At 56.3% G+C, this 22,539-nt stretch overlaps 1 protein-coding gene across 5 annotated transcripts in view; it reads left to right on the plus strand.

Annotated features, from left to right (window-relative positions):
* The window catches only part of MGAT3 (beta-1,4-mannosyl-glycoprotein 4-beta-N-acetylglucosaminyltransferase), a 34,826-nt gene extending 12,287 nt beyond the window's left edge, over positions 1 to 22,539 (plus strand). The window contains exons 2-3 of one of the 5 annotated variants that reach the window (XM_055105366.2): positions 16,504 to 16,586; positions 17,685 to 22,539. In XM_055105366.2, the coding sequence (XP_054961341.1) occupies positions 16,504 to 16,586; positions 17,685 to 19,287 (1,686 nt within the window). In that variant the 3' untranslated portion in view covers positions 19,288 to 22,539. Of the gene's footprint in view, positions 1 to 7,540; positions 7,677 to 8,210; positions 8,453 to 16,503; positions 16,608 to 17,684 lie in introns of those variants that run through there. The other 4 variants (XM_008975113.6, XM_034949044.4, XM_034949047.4 and 1 more) reach the window with 4 other exon arrangements.

Raw genomic sequence — 22,539 nt, forward strand, 5'->3', positions numbered from 1 at the left:
ACCCCAAAGGACGGGGAAGGGCGGGGCGCACCCTCCCTTCCATTTCCCCGTACCCCCACTCCGCTCAGCCCGCCAGGCTGGAGATGGAGCTGAGGCTGTGTACTGAAGTGGCCCTTTGTACGTTGTCACCAGAGGATGGCGAGCCTGGGCGGGAGGGGCTGGCACTGCCGGGGCTGCAGGGCAGAGTGGCGCTGAACTCAGCAGAGCAGGGGCTTTCTCTGGGGCCACAGGGCAGGGGAGGAGTGCCTGTCAGGTGTGGGAACTTGCAGGCTGGGCCTGCACCCCCAAACCAGAGGATATTTGTCCCTCAAAGTCTGTTGCTGCTTCTCATCTGGGCTCCTGCGTCTTTGGACTGTTCCATGTCATCCAGCAGCTGTCCCTGCAGTGCATGCTCCAGGGCAGACTTTGTCCTGGGGGGTGGGGAACAGTGGTGACCGAGGCCTGTGGTGACCCTGCTCTCCTGTGGCCTCGCCAGCAGGGTGAGGGCAGGGCAGACGTGAACAACAAAGTGGGATCGCCTCTGCAGGGATGAGCGCTTGGGGGACAGCCTGGAGAGAGGGCTTGTGGGCAGGGGCAGCACTTCAGCCAGCTGCTCAGGGGCCCATGTCTGACAAGTGGCATCAGAGCATGCGGGGACCTGAGGAAGGGCGTTCCAGGCGGAGGGATCATCCGGTGCGAGGACCCTGAAATGGGGCCATGCCTGAAGAGTGTAGGAGACAGGAAGGTGGGGAGTGTGGCTGGAGCCTGGGGGACAAGGGAGGCAAGGTCAGCAGAAAAGCAGGCATCAGATGGCCAGGGTCCATGGCACGCAGAGGAGTTGGGGTTTTAATTCTTAGTGTGACAGGGCCATGGGAGGGCTTGAGCAGGGAGATGTGGCCTGATGGGGAATTTGCGGTGACTCTGGCTGCTGCAGAGGCAGGAGGGAAGCTAGTGAGGACCTCGGCAGAGGAGGCAGAGAGAGGTCCATCCTGGGAGCATTTGGGGGAACGAGGCCTGCAGGCCTTGCTGCCCCTCTGCCGGGCATGTGGTGAGGCCGCACCCAGCTCAGAGGACTGGCCTGTGTTAAGACTCTGGATGTTATCCGTTTTAATCCCCTCGGGGTTGGGATGGCCTCACATTGCTGATAGAGGCACCGAGGCCCAGGGTATTCAGTGACCTGCCCAAGATCACGGAGGAGGGTTTGGAAGGGGCAGGATTTGAATCCAGCCCCTTTTGAGTCTAGACTCCAGAGAGCTATGGCCCCAAAGCAGCCCCCGCCCCACGCTGACTCCTGAGAGATTGGGGGTGGGCACCCAGGACAGCCCAAGGTCCAGGAGAGCCCTCTCACAGAGGCAGAAGCACTCAGCCCAGACCCCTCCTGCCCGGCTTTTCCTGGGCCTCCTTTGTTATCTGACGACAGCCACTGAGACCAAAGGCGCTGGCTGCCCCTCTGCCTGGGAGGCACCACATCTCTGGGAGCCCTGGGGGTGGGGGCAGGGGCATTCTGACCTTGGAAGCCAGGGCAGGGCAGAGCTGGCTCCTTCCCTTCTCTTGTCCAGATGGTCTGGGGCAGTTTGTTTGGGCCTGTAAGGCTGAGTGGGCTGGGAGGTGGGTAGGGAGCTGAAAGCCCGAAGTATGGGGGTCTCGAGGATTTATCCCATTGGCCTCAGTGGGTCCCGTAAGCACGGAAGCTCTTAAGCCTTTGGGGAGGGGCTGGCAACAGGGGCCTATTGATGAATTAGAAGAAGCTGTGTTCCTTCCTTCCTCTAACCTGAAGCTTTGTTAATAATTAATCATCTGCCCAATTAATAATTACAGGCTTGAGCAGCCCCTTCCCACTGCCCTCACCCCACTCCAACCTCCTCTCCGTTCCTCCTTCCTTCGCCCTCCCAGCCCCCACTCCTACCCCCACCCTTCCGGCCATCAGTCCCTGCCGGCCTTCCTCTGCAGAGATGGCAAGGCCCTGTGCCCTTGGGAGTCCCCCTGTCCCCGACACCACACAGGGCATCGGTTCTATTCTTCCCATGAGGGCCTTTCGGCAGCCCTCCAGGGCAGGTGCCACACAATCTGACAGACAGAGACACGAGGCACAGGGGCAGAGGGGCAGAGCCACACGGTACTCATTCACTCATTCTTTCACTGGATGCTATTGCACTGTTCTCTGTGGTCAGCCACCACCCTGAGCAAGACAAGCAAACAGGAAATTCCTCTCCAGGCTTAGGGGATAGCGTGGGGGAACTCCTGAGCAGGCTGGGCTGAGGGCAGCCCCCCAGGGAAGGCAAGGGCTAGGAAGAGGGAGGAGTCCCTAGAGGGCAAGGTATTGGAGGGTGGGGCTTTTTGTATAAAGCTCCCCGGCAGCAGGAATGCTCAAAGCTCTGGGCTCAGCCTCCTTCCAGGGTAGGGTGTGATTTCTGTCTTCACCCTCAAGAGGGGTGTTCTCCACACTGGGGAATGAATTCCTTGCTAAGGGTGGACCCTTGGGCTTGGAGCCAGCAGTACAATAGCTGTCTGGCCGTCTCCTCTGGGCAGAATCCAGCCTCTGCCCCCACTCCCAGAGAGACCCAACTCCCTCCAAAAGGCTATGGACTCCTGGGCCCCCTTGCAGGAGAGGCAGTGTGGGTTCAGGCTCCCTGACCCCCGCCCTGTCCCTGCCCGGTACTTTGTCAGAGACTCGGGGTCCCGCCGTGCCGAGAGTGTATTTCTGAGCTCTTCCATGCATATAGTGTTCCTTGGTTCCCTATCCTCGTCCCACTGAGAATGTCCAGTAGCCCCTCTGGGAGTCGGGGTGCAGTTCTCGGGAACCCTCCCACACAGAGAGGGAGCCAGGTGAGGCTCACAAGAGATGGACCTGCTTTTTACTGAGCACTTGGCCCTGACAGGCTCTCCACCTGTAAAACCACAGTGTCCCTACCTCCTCAAGCACCTGGCACCTAGGAATGGCTCTGGGAGGGTGGGGCTGCCTCTCACTGCTGCCTGGTTACCTGTTTCACAAAGGAGGAGACTGAGGCTGGAGAGGTGAGGTGACCTAGCTGGAAAGAGGTGGAGCCAGGAAACCAGCCCAGATGGAGGGCAGGGCCAGCATCTGGTGGGACAAAGTCAGTTCCTCCTGCAGTCATCTAACTGACACCTGGGCTCAGCCTCTAGGGAGGAAACTGCTGCCATAGAGCCTTGAAAGCCAGGCAGAGGGGACTAGACACTGTGCCTCAAGGCAGGTATGGGCCGGTGAGGGAAGGAGGCGGCAATGGCTGGGAGGGGCCCAGGCAGGGGTTGGGCAGCTGCAATGCGGGCTGGAGTCTTGGGGAGTGTGGGCCACAGGGAAGGGTTGGATGCATGTCACTCACAGGGAGGGCCAGGGCTTGTCAGTTTGACTCACTGAACTTCGGTTTTCTCCTCTGTGAAATAGCAGTGGGAGGCGGATGTCCACACGAGATTAGAGAACAGCTAAGATACTGAGCACAGCCCCATCAGAGGGCGGCTCTCGGGGAGGCCTCAGATGTGCTGTCCTCTCATTCCCCTCCTTAGTCCTGTGTGTGCTGCTATCACAGAATACCTGAGACTGGGTGGTCTGTAAACAGCAGAACTTTCTCACAGATCTGGAGGCTGGGAAGTCCAGGGTCGAGGAGCTAGCATATGGCGAGGGCCCTCATGCTGCGTCATCCCATGTCAGAAGGGCAGAAGTATCCACACATGGAGAGGAGCAGGGCCGACCGCATGCAGTTATCAGGAACACGATAACTAACCCACTTCGAGCCCATGCTGTTATCAGGAACAATAACTAACCCACTCCTACAATAGCAGCATAAATTCCTCCATGAGGGTGGAGCCCTCACGGCCTAATCACTTCTTAAAGTCCACACCTCAACACCACTGCACTGGGGATTAAATTTCCTACATGTGAACGTTGGGGGACACATTTTTCAGACTATAGCACCCCCTACATGATTACAGGCTGGCAAGGGGAAGCTGTGGACACAGGGGCTTGGGGATCCCTGGGCCTGTGGCCAGGCCAGGCTAGCTGGAGGCCAGGATCAGGCAGAGAGCAGCAAACAAACTCCCCAAGGAGGTGGTGCAGGTGGCATGGGACCCCTCGCTTGCTTGTCTCCAAGTTCCGGGTGATCGGGGCTAGGGGAAAATAATGGGGGTGGGGGGATGGAAGTTACGGGGAGGAGGGTGGATGGATGAGGAGGGCAGCCTGGATGGAGGTGGGCCGGCACGGTGTGGGCAGGGGGCAGATGGATGTGGAGTGCCAGCTCCAGGGTAGATCAGGGCAAGGGTCTGCAGTGTGGGTCAGGATCCAGGGCCTCCGGAGCCTCCTGGAGTCTGGGCCTCACCTTGGAGGTTTCCTGACTTTTTGGACCTTGAGCCTCCTTTAAGCTGCAGGAGACCCAGACACGGCGCACTGTCCAGGGTGACCCATTCCTGTTGGAGTTGGGTAGTGGTGGGAAGGGCTGCCCTGGGTACCCTTGGCCTTGCAGGGAACTCTGGGCTCTGGGAAACATAATTTCAGCCTGGCCTTGCAGTGTGCCACCGGGGTGCTCACATGGTTTCAGGCTGGTGAGGGGCTTAGGAGGTTGGCAGGATGGGCAGATGCAGCTTTCCTGGGCAGCGGATCCAATCATCTACCAGAGCTGGAGAGCCCTGTGACCTGAAAATGGCAGGCCCATGGGGTCCTGATGGCAGTGGGGGTGAGAGGGGCCCTTGCCTTGGGCAAGGCTGAAGGCAGCAGCCTGGACTTTGCCCCTGAAACTCTGAGAAGCCCCAAGGCCGCAGGTGGGTGTGGACTCTGCTGCTGTCACTTGCCAGCTGCGAGTTTGAGGCCCTGTGTGCCTATGGGGGTGGAATGAAGCGAGGCCAGTAGTGCTACAGTCTTCACATCACCCCCAACCCTCTCACAGCCCCGAGCACCTTCCCTGCACACTGGCCCAGCCCTCACGGGCTCCCACTGCCTCCTGGCTCTGCACACATCAGGTCTGTGGTCAAGTGTGGCCCTGCAGAGGGGACCCTTTTCCTCTCCCTGAGAGATAAAGAGCCCTGTGCCTGAAATGCCAGCAGCAGTACTCATTCCTCTGGCTAATCCCAAATATTCACTGAATATTTGCTCTGGGTGCTTCGGGCAGGAGCCACTGCTCACTTCTGGCCTGGCCTGTTACCCCAGGCCAAGTTTACATCTCTCCATTCCAGGCTTTGTGTGTAAGAGGCAGTCAGAGCCCTCGGGCCCTCCTGAAATGTGCATATGCACCACTAGCCCCGGCTGGGACATCCGCCCTCTGCTCCCTGATAAGGTCCCTCTCTGCCTGGACTGGGGACTGAGGATCCGAGATGGAAAAGCCCCAGCCCAGCGCCCCTGCCTTCCTGGAGTCAGAGAGGCCTGGGTTCTGCTTGTGGTGCGGCCTCCACCAATCACCCCCTCCTCAGGGCCTCCATCTCCCTGCTGGTGTGGAGTGAGGGATGAATTCACAGCAGGGCTTGCCAGGCTTTTTTTTTTTTTTTTTTTTTTTTTTAACTGTAGAAGCTTTCCTTCAAACAAAATCTTGCGAGGAACTCAGTGTCTGAAATGGAAAAGCTGGGAGCATCTTCTTGATTGTGTTTTTTGGGGGCGAGTCCCTGGGCTTTGTTTTCTCTCCCCCTTCACTCCACCTCTCTCTCAGGTCCTGGGGCACCTGGAGGGGAGTTCCAGGGACCTGGCTGGGAAACAGTTGTCCTCAGCGCCCATGGGACCAGTCCATGGGATGTGTCTGTACATCTGTGTATCGGGCCCTCAGGCCCACCTTTAGCCCACCTCCCCTCCCGAGGTCTCCTTCTGCCAGTCACCTGCCTAATGCCCCTGCACCCTGGTGTCAGGCAGCCCCCCAGAGCTGCATCCCTCCCTCCTGTAGTTAACCAATGCTCTATGAGCCCCTCTCAGCCAAGACCTTGGCATCAGCTCACCACTGCCCCACCCCTGGCCCTCCCCTTCATCACGGGCCGTCTCTCAGGCTTGGCGCCCTGGGATGCTCCCTTGCTCCAGCTCTGTGACCGTCCCCACGAGGGTCTTCCCTCAGTGCAGCCCCATCTCTCCAGCGGTGCTGGCGCGGTGGACCCGGTTGACTCCCTGCCTCCTGCCCTCTCCGTTCAGTCTAAACTGCACAGTCTAACGTAGGAACCACTAGAGCATGCAGCTATTAAAATTCAAATTAAATTAAGCTGGGTATGGTGGTGTGAGACTTGTCCCAACTACTCACGAGGCTGAGATGGGAGGATTGCTTGAGTCCAGGAATTCACATACAGCCTGGGTAACATAGGTCTCGTCTCTAAAAAACAAAAACAGAAACATTATGGAATGAGCCTCTGGGGATGAGGAGCTGATGTCCTGAATGGACCAGTGACCAGTGCAGGAGGGGTGGAGTCCTAGCAGGGGTAGATCCCAGCTTTGGGAACCAACTTTCCCAGGCACTTGCCGGCCACTCCGTGGGAAAGTCCTCAGGCAGCCTGCAGGGAGCTGGGATCAGCTGATGGGGATGGGTTTGGAGGGGAGAGAGTGGTGCACAGGGACTGGAGGTGGGGGAGGGGTGGGGTTGCCATGGAAAGGGCTCCTGGGATGGGTCTTGGGCTGAGCCTTTGGCAAGGCCTCCACCCTGGAGCTGAGCCAGCAGAGAGTGGGGCTGACTCCATGAGGCCCAGACTCTCGTGGGTATTCTGGTGGCCTGGGCACCCTGTCTTTCCTGAACCCTGCCTGCCTAATCTAAGAACTGCTCCCCTTGTAGCTCTGTCTCTCCTCTGTTGGCCTAGTTTCTTCATCCATGGGTGGGCACAGCAGAAGCTGTCTCACCTGCTCCATGGTGAACGGGATTTGCAAGGATTTGACTCTGGCCATCCAGGGAAGATGGAGTCTTTGACCAGGCCTGGCCCCTGAAGCAGACTTCTTCCTTCTGAGCCTGCTGGGGAAGCAGAATTCCTCGATGCTGGGTGTCATGGTCTACCAGGCCCTCCCTCGCCCAGGCCACTTGTGTTGAGCCTGGAGCAGAACCCCCAGATCTGTAGTCCGCCTGTCAGCTTGGGGAGTCTCCGTTTCCATCTGTTTCATTCCCATCAGCTGTGTGTGGCTGAGCAAGTCACTTAACCTCTTGAGGCCTCCATGTCCTCATCTGCAAAATGGAGACACACATAGCTGCGTCCCCGATGACCACCAGTAGCTGGGATGATACGTCGACTGCAGAGTGACCACTTTGTGTAGGCGTCCCTGTGGATGGGTGTCAGTCAAAGGAGTGAGTCAGATGATGAGAGGGGAGGACAGCAGAGCAGCAGTTGTTTCTCCAGTCTCGCCGGGACTCCAGGATCGGACATGTTCTGCAGCCACCGCCTCTACCTGTCTCCCCATGTGGGATCCTGAAACCTCAAGCTGCATTTAGTCTCAGAGTCCGGGGAGGTGCTCACTGTCTTCTGACTCCTGAGATGCCGACTTCCTCTGCCATACCCCAGGGAAGGAACCAGTAGCAGAAGCTCCAGGGAAACTGATGAAGGTCAACAGAAGGAAGAACTTCTAGCAGCCCAAAGGGATTGGAATGGGCGGCCCGTGGGAGTGGACATGCAGAGGCATGTCCAAGGGTGAAGCCTTGGACCAAATTCTTACTTGCAGGCCCTCTGGACCCAGGAGAGGAGTCTGCAGGCCTTGGCTGGGCTGGATTCCGCAGATTCTGGCCTTAGGTCCTGAATGCCTGGTGAGTTACTGAGAAAGGCCCTGCAGGCTGAGGGTGCCAGTCAGGGTGAAGCAGCCCCCCAACTGGCCCACCTCCTTTTGTACCTTAACAAAGGTGTCTTTGTTACCTTTCTTAAAGGTAATAAAGCCGGTCAGGAGCAAGGCCTGGCATGTTCAGGGGGTCATCTGCATTTGGTCGTCCAGCGGGAAACCCAAATGGAAGGAAAGAAAAAAAAAAAAAACCATGCATTTATAGAACCTCTGCCAATGGCCAGGCTCCATGCAGAATGCTTTGACACCATGGCTCAGCCAGGTCTCCCACAGGACTGCAAAACAGAGGGTGACATCTTTCTTTTAGATCGGAGAAGACTGAGGACCAGAGAAGCTAAGTAACTTGCCAAAGGGCACACAGCAAGTAAGTCATGGCACTGGGATTCAAACCAAATCCTCCAGACTTCCAGTAACAGTGGAGCCGGCGTGTCCTGAGCATCTGTTGTGTGCTTAGGCATGGTCCCTAGCTTTTTGCGGGGATTAACTCACTCAACTCTGACAACAACCCTGAGATAGAAATGGTTATACCTCCGTATCGTGGAGGGGGAAACTGAGGCACGGGGAGGCAGAGTGACTTGCCAAGGCCACAAGCAGTGTTCGGATCTGGCCATTGTAGCCACTGGCCTACCTTGTGCCCCAGGAGCTGCTGTACATGGCAGGGATTGCTGCAAAGATGTGCCTCCTGCCTTCCTTTTGGAGGTGGCAGAGCCCTCAGGTCACATGGGGCAGGACCAGGCCGGGTGGAAGGTGAGCACAGGGAGACGGGCTTCAGCGCGAAGCCCTTTCGTGCAGTTGAACTAACTCCTGGAGAGGTAGTGCGGGTCCACCCCGAGGTGTACCAGGGCTGGGGGCAGTGGATGGGCTCCTTCCTGCCCAGAAGTAGAGACTGAGGTTGTTTCTGGCATCCTCCAAAATGCCCCTCATGGACATTCCAGGGATGCCCTGAGTGCCCACTGGGTGTTGGGCCTGCTTTACTGCTGGACATGTGATAGCTGGCCCCTTCTCCCAGTTGGAGGAGTGCCCAGTGGCTGTCCCCCAGCTGAAGACGCCAGACATCAGGTGTTGAGGGGCAGGCGGAGAAGGGGCCAGAGGGTGGTGGACAGGGGAACTGGCTGTTAAGACATGAGCCGTCTGAACCACGGAGGAGGGTGGCAGGGGCCAGGGTGAGGCCAGCCAAGGGCACCCTGGGGACTGAGCTAGGACTCTGGCCAGCACAGGCAAGCTCAGGACCACGGAGAGCTCCACAGGAGCCGCCCTTCACCAAGTGACAGCTGTCAGTGTGAGTCTGCGCCTGGGAGGCTGCTACCTGCCTGGCCAGCTCCCACCATCACAGCCAGTGGCCTCCAGAGAGCACCTCCCTTCTCCCTGGCCAGAAGCTCCTGGCTGGGCTCCACCTGAGTCCTGACTATGAGGTCATGGCTGAGTCATGGAGTTTGGGCTCATCAGCTTCCCTCCCTCACAGCCCGTCAGGCTTCCAAGCAGAGCTAGAGAAAAATGGCACAAGAAGTGGGAAGAGGGAGGGAAAGAAGGAAATCTGTCCAGCTCAGACCCTCTGGGCCATGGCCACTGCCTGAAGACTGCCTGCTGCCATCCTGGGTCAGCCTCAGCCTCCCTCTTCCAGGATCACCTGGCTGCCAGGAAGCACCTGGCCCATGCTCTACCACCTATCCCAACAGACCCAGGCCCGGCCAGAGGCAGTGGCCCACGCTTGCAATCCCAACACTGGGGGGCCGAGGTATCACTTGAGCCCAGGAGGTCGAGACCAGCTTGGCAATGTAGGGAGACCTCCTCTCTACAAAAAAATGTTTAAAAAATCAGCCGAGTGGTGGCACATACCTGTAGTCCCAGCTACTTAGGAGGCTGAGGTGGGAGGATCACTTGAACCCAGGAGTTTGTGGCTGCAGTGAACCTTGACCACCCCACTGTACTCCAGCCTGCCTGGGTAACAAAGAAAGACAAAACCCTGTCTAAAAAAATTTAAAAAGGCACAGGCCCCTGGGGCTGGGCGCAACTTACGGGGTGTCTGGCAGCGGGGTGGGGGTGGAGCCTCAAGCCCCCCTTTTCTTGGAGTCTCAGGAGGCATGGCTTCCCAGCCCCTGGCCCCTCCCCACAGCAGGTTTAGGTTTTGCTCCCTGTTGCCCTGAGATAAGACAGCACCCACCTAGGCTGAGGCCCTGCCAGGGACTCACCTGCAAGCCTCTGCTTCTGGTGTGTCCCCACCCAAAGGCTCACTCTTTCTCTTCTCTGCCAGGCTGGGGAATAATAATAGAAGAGCTAGCACTTATCATTGAGTGCTTACTGTGTGCTAGGCATCTCATCGATGGGAAAACAGAGGTACAGAAAAGTGGTTAACCTGCACAAGGCCACACAGATAGGAGTGGCAGAGCTGGGATTTGAACTGGGGAGTCCGAGCACATGGAAGTGATGGTGAGGGCATTGTGGAGGCCCAGGGCAGTGCGGGGTGATCTCATTGAGCACCTGCTGTGTACATTCCCTGCTTTAGGGAGCTTATATGCCAGCTGGGAAGACAGACATCTAGGGGAAAATGAGCCTAGTGTTGACTGGGGCTGGGGCCATGCATAGGTCTCTCTGATTCTCACTTGAAATAAGCAGGGCAGAGATAATGATACCCATTTTATACATGGAGGAGTTGAGGCTGAGAGAGGTCAGGTGACCTGCTCTGTTCATAGTGACTATAGGAACATTGATGATGATGAGGAGCTGGGGGAGGTTGGGAGAGTTCGGGATGGGCTCTGGCTTGGGGCAGAGGCAGGTGCTTTGGCTCCAGGGAGGCTATCTTGGCACAGAGCAGGCATCTGAGAAATACTAGGTGAATTTTAACGAACTGAGTAAGGGCCAGAGTATGGCATCTGTGCTAACAGAGATTAGCCTTGGTGGTGGGAAGGAGCTGGAGAGGGGTTTTGTCCTCAGAGAGCTGCCTGCCTGGGTCACAGAGGGCGCCCAGCCCAGGGAAGGCCCTAAGCCCTCGCTCAGTTAACCTTATTCTCCAGTTAGGTCCTAACCACAGTGACCCTCCTGGCTTCCTGAGCTGCTGGAGGACCTCAAGCCACGTACATCCAGGGAAGTAGGTGGGAGTGGGACAGTGGGCTGGACGATGTCCCCCACAGTGCTTTGAGGCCACAGGGGGACCACAGACAAAGCATATCCCACCCCGCCCATCCCTCAGGTGAAGCTTCTAGATAGCATGCTGCAGAAAGGACCTGAGGTTTGGATCTAGAGACAAAGGTTAGCCCAGGACCTGCTGCTAGCCAGTGTTTGACCTTGGCCATGTCCTTCACGCCCAGCCTCACTGTTGGTGTCTGCAGGAGGAGAAGTAGTGGTTAGGGCTAGGCCCTGCAGAGACAGATGCTGGCTGCAAGCCCCAGGTCTGCCAGATAGGGCCAGCCTCCTCCACCCCAGTCAAGGGCTGGTCCATTCTTCCAGTGCCTGGGGCCACCCAGTGTGCTGCCTTGCTCACATCCAGCTCTTCAGCAAATCCAGCAGAATCTGAGCACACTCTACACCCTACACCCTGGTGGAAGCCACCCTGACTCACCTGGGCAGTTCAGTGTGGCCTCCTGGCTTCCCCTGCCCTGCCCTTGAAGCGCCCATTCATTCTCAGCAGAGCAGCCAAAGTGAGCCATTCACACCAAGGTCAGGCCATGGCCTCCCTTCTCTGAATCCTCCGGTGAAAGCCACACTTCTAACCATGCCTCCAGGCCCTGTGATCTGGGTTTGTTCCCTGCCCCCCATGTCTCCTCACTTGCTCCGTCCCACCTGCCTTGCTGTTCTTCACTGGCGCACATACACTCCTGCCAGGGCACTGGTTGTGCCTTCTGCCTGGAACATTCTTCCCTGGCGCCCTCTCCTGCGTGGAGTCTGCTCACGTCGCCTCCTGGGTGAGCCTGCCCTGCCCACTCCATTCATCACTGGACATAATGACGCACTCACTCCTGCCCGTTACCCGCTTTGTCTTTCTCCAGAGCACAGCCTCTTTGGGCGCGCAGTTTTCTGAGCTGACTCGTGTGTTTGTAGTTTACGCAGGCTCCCTACCCTGTTGGGTGCTGAGCAGGCTCCCTGAGGGCAGGGATTTTGGTCCGTCCTGTCTCCCCATGTTCCCAGTACCCACCGAGGTGCCTGGCACACGGGGCTCTGGCAAAATCGTTGCTGAGTGAATGAGTGACGTGGGTTGGGTGACCACCCTGTGGCATGTTGTATGGATCAAATGCCCCAGGGCTGCACCATCCACTGGGTTGTCTTCACTGGTCACAGGTGGACTCCTCAGGGGCTCTGTCACTCTACTTGGGTTGAACTTGGCAGCTGGAAGGGGCTCAGGACAGCTTTACCACTGGATATAACCCCATGATTGACCCTATAGGATCCAGTATGATCCTTCTATTGTGCAATGCTGTGCAAGCGACATCATCTCCCTGGCCTCGGTTTCCTTATACAAGGGTACCTGCTTCGTGTTGGGAGGATTCAGTACAGTCACGTGTGTAACAAGCTTAGGACAGTGTCTGGCATGTCAGCCTCAGTGATAGTTTTACTGTTACACCTGATGGTTTGTCGATGCTTTGTTATTTTTGCTTTTGAGATAAGAGTCTCACTCCCCTGCCCAGGCTGGAGTGCAGAATTGCGATCTCTCAGCTCACTGCAGCCTTGACCTGCAGGGCTCAAGCAGTCTTCCCACCTCAGCTTCCCAAGTAGCTAGAACTACAGGCACATAGTAGTTCTACATGCCTGGCACTGCTAGAAAGTAGGCACTGCTAATTTTTTTTTTTTTTTTTTTTTTTTGTAGAGACGGGGTTTAGCCATGTTGCCCAAGCTGGTCTTGAACTCCCGGACTCAAGCAATCTGCCCACCTTGGCCTCCCAAAGTGCAGAGATTCCAGAGGCATGAGCCACTGTGCCCAGCTTTGATGAAGCTTTGTAATGGAAGCTGAAATGCCACCAACTGGGGCCCAGTTTGGTTCCATGGCTTTAGCCCACAGCTGGGCCGCCTGCACTACAGAGGGATCTGGTGGTCTCAGCTGTCATGAGGGAGAGAGGCACTGGCTTGAGAACCTAAACTTATGTTCAAGTCCTGACTCAGCCACCTCCTTAATGATGTCCTTTGGGGAAAGTCTTGCCATCTTTCTGAGTCTCGTTTTCTCCATCTGTTAAAACAGGGCAGTTTAAATAACCTACCAGAGTGCCTGAGAGATTTAAATGAGACCCTGAGTGCCAGTGCTTATTTATTCCATTTTATTTATATGCTGTCTCAATAAAAAAATGAAAAGACAAAAAGGAATTGAGCTGAAAAGGATTGAAACTATGCGGGCAGCTGCAAGTGAAGGAGTCCAAGAAAATGCTGTCTGTGAGGTGCTGTTGACATGCTCTGGGCTGACCACTGTGTGCTTCTGAGCCTCCTAGCAGCCTGAGTGATGAGGGAAACATGCTCAGATCCTTGATTCTCAGCAGCAACCCAGACTGAGGCCTTATTAAGGGGCCCTGCCTGAAGGCTCCAGTGACTGAGAGGGGGAGCTCCCAAGCACTGGTGAGTCCATGCTCAGAAGGGCACAGCTGGCTGTGAGTAACTAGATCCTGAAAGCCAGCCAAGGGGCAGCTGGGTCAATCTGACCTTAGCAGGTCCACGGAGGCCCTTTACGCCAAGCAGGCTGTTTCCTTGCCTCTCTGAGTTCCTCTTACCTTGCTTTGCTAAAGCCTTTGTTCATGCTGCCAGGGGATTTAGAGTCTGAATGGCAGCCCCAGGCCATGCCTGCCACATAGCTTACACCAGTTGTGTAACTTAGAGTGTCCCCCACAGAGGCAGGTCCCAAGTACAGAAAAATAGCCCACTAAGGCCAGGCACAGTGGCCCACACCTGTAATCCCAGCACTCTGGGAGGCCAAGGCGGGCAGATCACCTGAGGTCAGGAGTTCGAGACGAGCCTGACCAACATGGTGAAACCCCACCTGTACTAAAGATACAAAATTAGCCGGTGTAGTGGTGCATGTCTGTAATCCCAGCTACTCAGGAGGCTAAGGCGGGAGAATTGCTTGAGGCAGAGGTTGTGGTGAGCTGAGATCGCACCATTGCACTCCAGCCTGGGCAACAAGAGCAAAACTCCGTCTCAAAAAAATTAAAAAATTTAAAAAAAAAAAAGAAAAAGAAAAATAGCCCACCAGAAGGATCCAGGCTGCCTTTCCAAGTCCTGAAACCCCAAGAGTAGGTTGCTCTGGAAGCTTTCGCCATGCTAACCCCGGCTGCAGTATTGCCTTGTGTCTGGTCCTGGCCACAGCACTCCTAGCCCCTTTTGCTCACCCTGCTGGTCCAGCCCAACTGGTCTCACTTTGCCAGACAAGGGCTGGAATCCAAAATGGAGAATGAAGTGCAGAAGACCCACTTCAAAATGTTATCAAGGAGCAGCCCCTCCTTCCAAACGCCAGTGGCGAACAGCCCCAGCTCTGCCCTGGGACATTTAGCAGAGGTCAGGCCCCTACCCCAGACTGTTCTACCTGCCTGCAGTCAGCTGTGCCCACTCCGTGTGGACAGCTCCAGGGGGGCAGGCGTTTACTGGAGGAGGGATATCTGAGCTCGAATGGGGCAAACGCTGCCCTGATTGTCGGGATCAGCAGCTCCACTGCTTCTTACCAGCCTGCTCAGGACTCCTCGCAAGCTGAGGTCATGAGGGGCACCTGGTGCAGGAGCCCAGCTGCCCGGTTCACACTCCAGCTCTGTTGTGACTTTGGGCAGGTCCCTGAAGGCCCCTAGGTCCTGGTTTCCTCCTCTATAAAATGAAAGAGTTGGAGGAGATGGTCCTTAAAATTTCTAGATCAATCGTGTTGTGATTCTGTGCCTTATGACCATGTGGCTTGTAGAAAATTAAATTGGGGGCATCCAGCCTTGAGCATTGAAGGGAACAAGAGCTTATTGAGCATGCTGCATGCCAGGAACTCTGTGCCCATTTCACAGATGGAGAAACTAAGGTTCAGAATGATTAGGAGCCTTGTTTTTGTTTGTTTGTTTGTTTGTTGTTTTTTGAGACGGAGTCTCATTCTGTTGCCCAGGTTGGAGTACAGTGGTGCGATCTCGGCTCACTGCAACCTCCACGTCCCTGGTTCAAGCGATTCTCCTGCCTCAGCCTCCCTAGTAGCTGGGATTACAGGTGCCCACCACCGTGACTAGCTAATTTTTGTATTTTTAGTAGTGACAGGGTTTCACAATGTTGGCCAGGCTGGTCTCAAACTCCTGACCTCTGGTGATCCACCTGCCTCAGCTTCCCAAAGTGCTGGGATTACAGGCGTGAGCCACCACGCTTAACCCAAATTCCTATCTTTCCACCCTACCTTGCTGTCCTTAAAAAGTAGGGAGGCTGGCCATGGTGGTTCATGCCTGTAATCCCAGCACTTTCAGAAGCTGAGGCGGGCAGATCACTTGAGGTCAGGAGTTCAAGGCCAGCCTGGCCAACGTAGTGAAACCACATCTGCACTAAAAATACAAAAATTATCAGGGCATGGTGGCACACGCCTGTAATTCCAGCTACTTGGGAGGCTGAGGCAAGAGAATTGCTTGAACCTGGTAGATGGAAGTTGCAGTGAGCCAGGATCTAGCCACTGCACTTCAGCCTGGGTGATAGAGTGAGACTCTGTCTCAAAAAAAAAAGTGAAGGGGAGAGCATGACCCAGAGAAAGAATCAAAAATAAAGAGAAGCCACAGATGGGAACATTTTAAGAATATCTAGGTAGGAGAGTGCCAGATGCCAAAGGCAAGGTTTCTGTCTCAGCCTTTTCTGTGACTCAGTGGGCTCCCCCCGGACAGGTCACTGGTCTCACTTGGCCCCACCCAGCATCTTCACTGGTCAAATGGATGTAAACTCCTGGCCCGCCTGCCCACCTGCCTAGACTCAAGGGTGAAATGAGCTGGATGGCTACGGTCGGAGGTGCTCTGTGGCTGCACGGCTCATTCATAAAACGAGGGATCCAAATCCAGCGTGGAGTTTGGCTGATGGTGACATTCCGATGTCCGTTTCCTAGTTGTGACAAATGTACCATGGTGGTATAAACTGGGAGCAACAGGGTGAAGTGTGTGAGGAAGCCTCTGTGCTGTCTTTGCACCTTTTCTGATAATCTACAAATATTCTAAAATTAAAAGTTTATTTAGGCCAGGCATGGTGGCTCATGCCTGTAATCTCAACACTTTGGGAGGTCGAGGTGGGCGGATCACCTGAGGTCAGGAGTTCGAGACCTGCCTAGCCAACATGGCGAAACCCCATCTCTACTACAAATACAAAAATTAGCTGGGTGTGGTGGTGTGTGCCTGTAATCCCGGCTACTTGGGAGGCTGAGGTGAGAATTCCTTGAACCTGGGAGGCAGAGGCTGCAGTGAGCAGAGATCGCACCACTGCACTTCAGCCTGGGTGACAGAGCAAGACTCTGTCTTAAAAACAAACAAACAAACAAAAACACACAAAAAAAATTTAAATTGGAGAATGAGAATATACAAGCATCTCCATTCCACAGCCATAAACTAATTGATAAATTAAACTGTATAAATGAATAGCAAATGGTTACATCATGAGTCATGAATACAGAGTGATTTATTCACAATAGCCATGTAATATGTGGGATTTAAAAGGAACTGGTACATTTATTTCTACTGACACCAAAATCTTTTAAATCTATCATTGATTGAGGAAAACAACTTGGTTAGACTTAGTGTCCAATATGGTAGTATTTATGAAAAATATTAAATCAAGAATAGAAAAATTGCATATAAAGCAAGAGATAGACCTCAAATTTTTTTTTTTTTTTTTTTTAGATGGAGTCTTGCTCTTGTCGCCCAGGTTCTGGAGTGCAATGGCGTGATCATGGCTCACTGCAACTTCCGCCTCCTGGGTTCAAGTAATTCTCCTGCCTCAGCCGGTATAGCTGGGATTACAGGCATGCGCCACTACACTCAGCTAACTTTTGTATTTTTAGTAGAGATGGGGTTTCACCATGTTGGCCAGGCTGGTCTTGAACTCCTGACCTTGTGATCTGCCCACCTCGGCCTCCCAAAGTGCTGGGATTATAGGCCTGAGCCACTGCACTGGCCGACCTCAAATTTTTATGCCTGGAGATTAGTAAAGGGCATGGGATAATGAAGGGGAACTTTTATTTTATTTTGTTTTTGAGATAGGGTCTCAGTCTGTTGTCCAGGCTGGGGCGCAGTGGTGCAATCATGGCTCACTGCAGCCTCAACCTCAAGGTCTCAAGTGATCCTCCCACCTCAGCCTCCTAAGTAGCTGGGACCACAGGCACATGGCACCACACCTGGCTAATTTTTAAATTTTCTGTAGAGATGGGGTCTCACCATGTTGTCCAAGCTGGTCTCAAACTCCTGGGCTCAAGTGATCCTCCTGCCTCAGCCTCTGAAGGTGTTGGGATTACAGGCGTGAGCCACCACGCCTGGCCTAATTTTATTCATTAAATATGTTAGAATTAAGTGTTTTCCCTTGAGACCTGTGAGTTTTTTCAGTGAAAAAATATTCAAAAGGTTTGTCAATATGTCCATAAAAAAGAAGATAGGAGGGGAGGGACAGGACCCACGAGGGCAGCCTACAGCCTGCTCTCCCCGTTCTGTCCTGGGGCGGAGTCTGTACTGCGAGTTGAGCTTTTCCCAAGGCGCATGTTGCTCCTGGAGCCAAGCCTAGCAGTGCAGCCGCACAGTCAGGGTGGGGTGGGCCAGGCGGAGAAGCAGGCTGCAGAGGGGGCAGGGTGGTGGCCTGGGGATCTCAGGGAAGGGCTATGGGAGCACGGCGGTGTCCTCAGTGCTGGGGCTTTCAGGGGCCTTGGTACCGCGAGTTGACTCTTGGGGGCAGGAGGTCACTCCATGCAGGGGCAGCAGGTGCTGGCCACCACATTGTCCAGCAAGGTGGCAGCAGAGGCCTCCTAGGTCCTCTTCCTAGGAAAGGAGCCTGGGCTGCCCTGATGAGTCTCCTGTCTCTCTCTCTCCCGCAGGATGAAGATGAGACGCTACAAGCTCTTTCTCATGTTCTGTATGGCCGGCCTGTGCCTCATCTCCTTCCTGCACTTCTTCAAGACCCTGTCCTATGTCACCTTCCCCCGAGAACTGGCCTCCCTCAGCCCTAACCTGGTGTCCAGCTTCTTCTGGAACAATGCCCCGGTCACGCCCCAGGCCAGCCCCGAGCCAGGGGGCCCTGACCTGCTGCGTACCCCACTCTACTCCCACTCGCCCCTGCTGCAGCCGCTGCCGCCCAGCAAGGCGGCCGAGGAGCTCCACCGGGTGGACTTGGTGCTGCCCGAGGACACCACCGAGTATTTCGTGCGCACCAAGGCCGGCGGCGTCTGCTTCAAACCCGGCACCAAGATGCTGGAGAGGCCGCCCCCAGGACGGCCGGAGGAGAAGCCTGAGGGGGCCAACGGCTCCTCGGCCCGGCGGCCACCCCGGTACCTCCTGAGCGCCCGGGAGCGCACGGGGGGCCGAGGCGCGCGGCGCAAGTGGGTGGAGTGCGTGTGCCTGCCCGGCTGGCACGGACCCAGCTGCGGCGTGCCCACCGTGGTGCAGTACTCCAACCTGCCCACCAAGGAGCGGCTGGTGCCCAGGGAGGTGCCGCGCCGCGTCATCAACGCCATCAACGTCAACCACGAGTTCGACCTGCTGGACGTGCGCTTCCACGAGCTGGGCGACGTGGTGGACGCCTTTGTGGTGTGCGAGTCCAACTTCACGGCTTACGGGGAGCCGCGGCCGCTCAAGTTCCGGGAGATGCTGACCAATGGCACCTTCGAGTACATCCGCCACAAGGTGCTCTATGTCTTCCTGGACCACTTCCCGCCCGGCGGCCGGCAGGACGGCTGGATCGCCGACGACTACCTGCGCACCTTCCTCACCCAGGACGGCGTCTCGCGGCTGCGCAACCTGCGGCCCGACGACGTCTTCATCATTGACGATGCGGACGAGATCCCGGCCCGTGACGGCGTCCTTTTCCTCAAGCTCTACGATGGCTGGACCGAGCCCTTCGCCTTCCACATGCGCAAGTCGCTCTACGGCTTCTTCTGGAAGCAGCCGGGCACCCTGGAGGTGGTGTCGGGCTGCACGGTGGACATGCTGCAGGCAGTGTATGGGCTGGACGGCATCCGCCTGCGCCGCCGCCAGTACTACACCATGCCCAACTTCAGACAGTATGAGAACCGCACCGGCCACATCCTGGTGCAGTGGTCGCTGGGCAGCCCCCTGCACTTCGCCGGCTGGCACTGCTCCTGGTGCTTCACGCCCGAGGGCATCTACTTCAAGCTCGTGTCCGCCCAGAATGGCGACTTCCCACGCTGGGGTGACTACGAGGACAAGCGGGACCTGAACTACATCCGCGGCCTGATCCGCACCGGGGGCTGGTTCGACGGCACGCAGCAGGAGTACCCGCCTGCAGACCCCAGCGAGCACATGTATGCGCCCAAGTACCTGCTGAAGAACTACGACCGGTTCCACTACCTGCTGGACAACCCCTACCAGGAGCCCAGGAGCACGGCGGCGGGCGGGCGGCGCCACAGGGGTCCCGAGGGAAGGCCGCCCGCCCGGGGCAAACTGGACGAGACGGAAGTCTAGAGCTGCATGATCTGATAGGGTTTGTGACAGGGCGGGGGTGGCGGCGGCCCCTAGCGCTATCTCCCTGCCTCCTGCCGGCTCCGTGGTTCTTGAGGGGACCAGGAGTGGGTGGGGAGTGGGGGTGGGGGTAGGGTTCCCCTACTGAAGCCCTTGTGAATCAAGGGTCAGGCCTTTGAGCTCAGAAAATATCCCTCCTGTTGGGAGAGGGCGCAGGCCGTGACGTCTGGATGGCCCTTATGACTGCCAAGACTGCTGTGGCCAGGAGGTGCCACTGGAGTGTGCGTGGTGGTCCCTGGGTAGCGGGGGAGGGTAGGCAGGATTGGGGAAGAGAGCCTGCAGGATCTCACCAGGCAGCCTCTGGGGGGTGGCCAGGCCGGGAAAAAGCCCACCATTTGGCATCCCTGGGCCTTGGGCTCGGTGTGGGAGACCGGCCTGCCAGGAGGACCCAGGGCTCTGTAAGTAGATGCATTTGGGTCCAGGAGGAAGTGTGGACACCTGGTAGGGAAGAGATGAAAAAGCCACATCCTACCAAGAGGAGGTGCTGAGGGATGCTTTGCAATGTAGTCAGAAGTGCTGGGCCAGATGGAGACAGAACTCCACCCCCTGCCGCAAAGGACAGGACCTGGCTGCCCTGGGATGCTGCTGCCTGAGTCTGTCTCTGTGCACCCCTCAGGCTGTCGTGAGCCAACACAGGGGCCTGGAGAACCCTGAGGAGCTTTCCTTTTGGTTCTAAACCCAGCGTTGACGTTCCTTCTCCCTTTCACATTGCTGTCTTGTGGACTGTGCACTCAGTCCTTGCAAGGCCAAGAGTCCAGTTGTAGGTGTGGCCTTGAGGGGGAAGTGGGGAGGAGAAGACTGACATGAGTCCTCTGCACGGATCCGTCTCTCCCTCCCCATCACCCTTTCCTTCTGACACCCAGTCCCAGCTGTCCACTGTCCCAGGTGCAGTCACTGTTGTGCCCCTCCTTGGAGCAGGCGGGCTGGGGGCCAGAAAGGGGCCATGAGGCTGTCTTGGGCCCAAAAAGGGACAATAAGGCCAGTTGTATGCTTCCTGTTCCTCATAGCTTGCCTTGGTGGGGATGTCTTTGTTGGAGTTGATTCTGAGCTGCTGTGATTAGGAGACCCTGAAATACAGTGGTTTAAGCAAGACGGAAGCTTGTTTCTAATTAGTCTAGATTGAGATGGCCCAGAGCTGGTAGGGCAGCTCTGCGTTTCTTCATACGCACCTTCCAATTCTGGGTACACAGCAGCTGCTCCAGCGCCCACCCTCCTGTGTGCATCCAAGCCTGGGGGAAGCAGAAATAGACAAGAGGGCACACCCACTTTTTGCTAAAGGCATGAGCCAGAATTGGCAGGCTCACCTCTGCTGCCCTCTCATTGGCTGGGACTCAGTCACATGGCCACAAGCAGCTGCTAGGGAACCTGGGAAGTGTAGTCTTCAGCGGGGCCGCCATGTGCCTGGCCTCACCTTGGGAGTTATCTTATTGATGGAGGAGAAGAGAATGGATATGGGGGACCAGTAGCATCTCTGGGAGAGGGGGAGGGAGCAGCAATAACTCAGTCGTCGGATCCAGCTCTCATTGTCAGAGTTTCCGGAACAGCTTGCTCCTGTTTCCCTCACTGTGCAGCCCAGGGCTGGGGGCAGTGAGGAGCTTGCAGCTCTGTGGGAAGGGGAAACACCCCCTCCCCTCAGCCCCTCAGACGCTACCCAATGATGCCGGTTTGCAGAGTTGGCCTGTGGAATGGCTCATGTTTGTGCGTGTGTGTGTGTATATTTATGGGCATGGGTGCATGCTTGGTGTGTATTTGTACATGTCTGTATTGCTGTGTCCCTGTAAATACATGCTTGTGTATGGATGGAAGAGGCCAGGCCCAGGCCTGGCCTCTTCCTCGGGCCTGTGGCCACACCTCCTGCAGCTCCCCAAAATGACTGAGGCAGAAAGCCCTTGGGGAGCCTAGAAAGCAAAGCTAAAGGGGATGCAGGGTCTGTCTGTCTGTCTGTCTGTCTGTCTTTCAGTCTGAGGAATGAGAATCCTGACCTGAGGGCTGTGCAGCTGAGAGCCCACTACCTCCCCAGCCCCTCTCGGCCCCAGCCGCATCATCCCACCTGTCCCCTCCCCCCACCTCCAGTGGGGCTTTCTCCAGATGTCTTATGGTTGGGGGTTTCCTGATGGGCCAGGAGAGGAGGGCATCTTCTTGCGACAGCTCTGTCTGGGTTAAGTGCCCAGTGAGGGCATGGTGTGGGGAGCTGGCCTCAGAGGAGCCACTGGTGGGCAAGCGTGAAGTGGGCTGAGGGGCTCTGAGCCACTTTGCTCCCATCTAGGGGACTGCCCCCCATGGAACTCCTTTGAAGTCACAGCAGCCTTCCTTTCTGTTTGCTCTTGGGGCTGAGAGGTGGCTCAAACACTCGGGGTCCCTATGGCTCTGGGTCAATCTAGGCCAGGCTGCACCCCATGGACAGGGAGTCTCAGGGCTCCTGATCATGCCCAGGCCCTGGCCTGGGGCCTCCCTCCTTGGCAGCTTTCTCACCCCCACGCCCCTGGCATCCTCAGTTGCTATGGGATGCCCCTCCAGGGCACCAGCTCAGGGCTAAGGGAAGGAAGATAGGAGCAGCTCAGAGCTGCCAGGCTCTGCCTTCCTCACAGACCTGGTGGGGCAGGGCCTGTTCACAGCAGCAGGAGTGAAGGCCTGGCCATCGGTGGAGAGGACAGCTGTCAGGGGGTGGGGGCCAGGGCGCGGGATTGAAGAGTTTCACATATCATCACAGCATACACTGGGAATTTGGTGGGGGCAGAAGAACCCAGGGCCACTCCCTCAATATGAAGGGAAACCAAGCTGAATGTGACCACCAGCACACTGCTGCCATGTCCCATGTCCACGTTTCTCCCAGGGAATAACTGACCCTGAGACCCCTAGACCCAAGGAGGCCTGTCCATGCCAAGCATCCAGGAAGCATGGCTGGCCTTGTCCACCCATGGGTCACGTCGGTTCCCAGGGGCAGCATGGGAGAGCTTTGGGGGCAACAGGGAGAGTCTGGGTGGGGAGACAGGACTTGTCCAAGCAGAAGGCAGGACCCTGGGAAATGCATAATGTAAGGACATCAATAATAGTATTATTTTTTTTTGTAAGGGAAAATCAATATGTACATTCTGAAATCATTTTCTCTGTAAATGGTTGGATTTCATTTCACCCTTAAAGGGATGCTTAAAGGAGAAGATAATATTAATAATAAAAACAGCTACAAAGTCTGAA

This window comes from Pan paniscus, chromosome 23 (assembly GCF_029289425.2).
Source record: "Pan paniscus chromosome 23, NHGRI_mPanPan1-v2.0_pri, whole genome shotgun sequence".
Taxonomy (NCBI): Eukaryota; Metazoa; Chordata; class Mammalia; order Primates; family Hominidae; genus Pan; species Pan paniscus.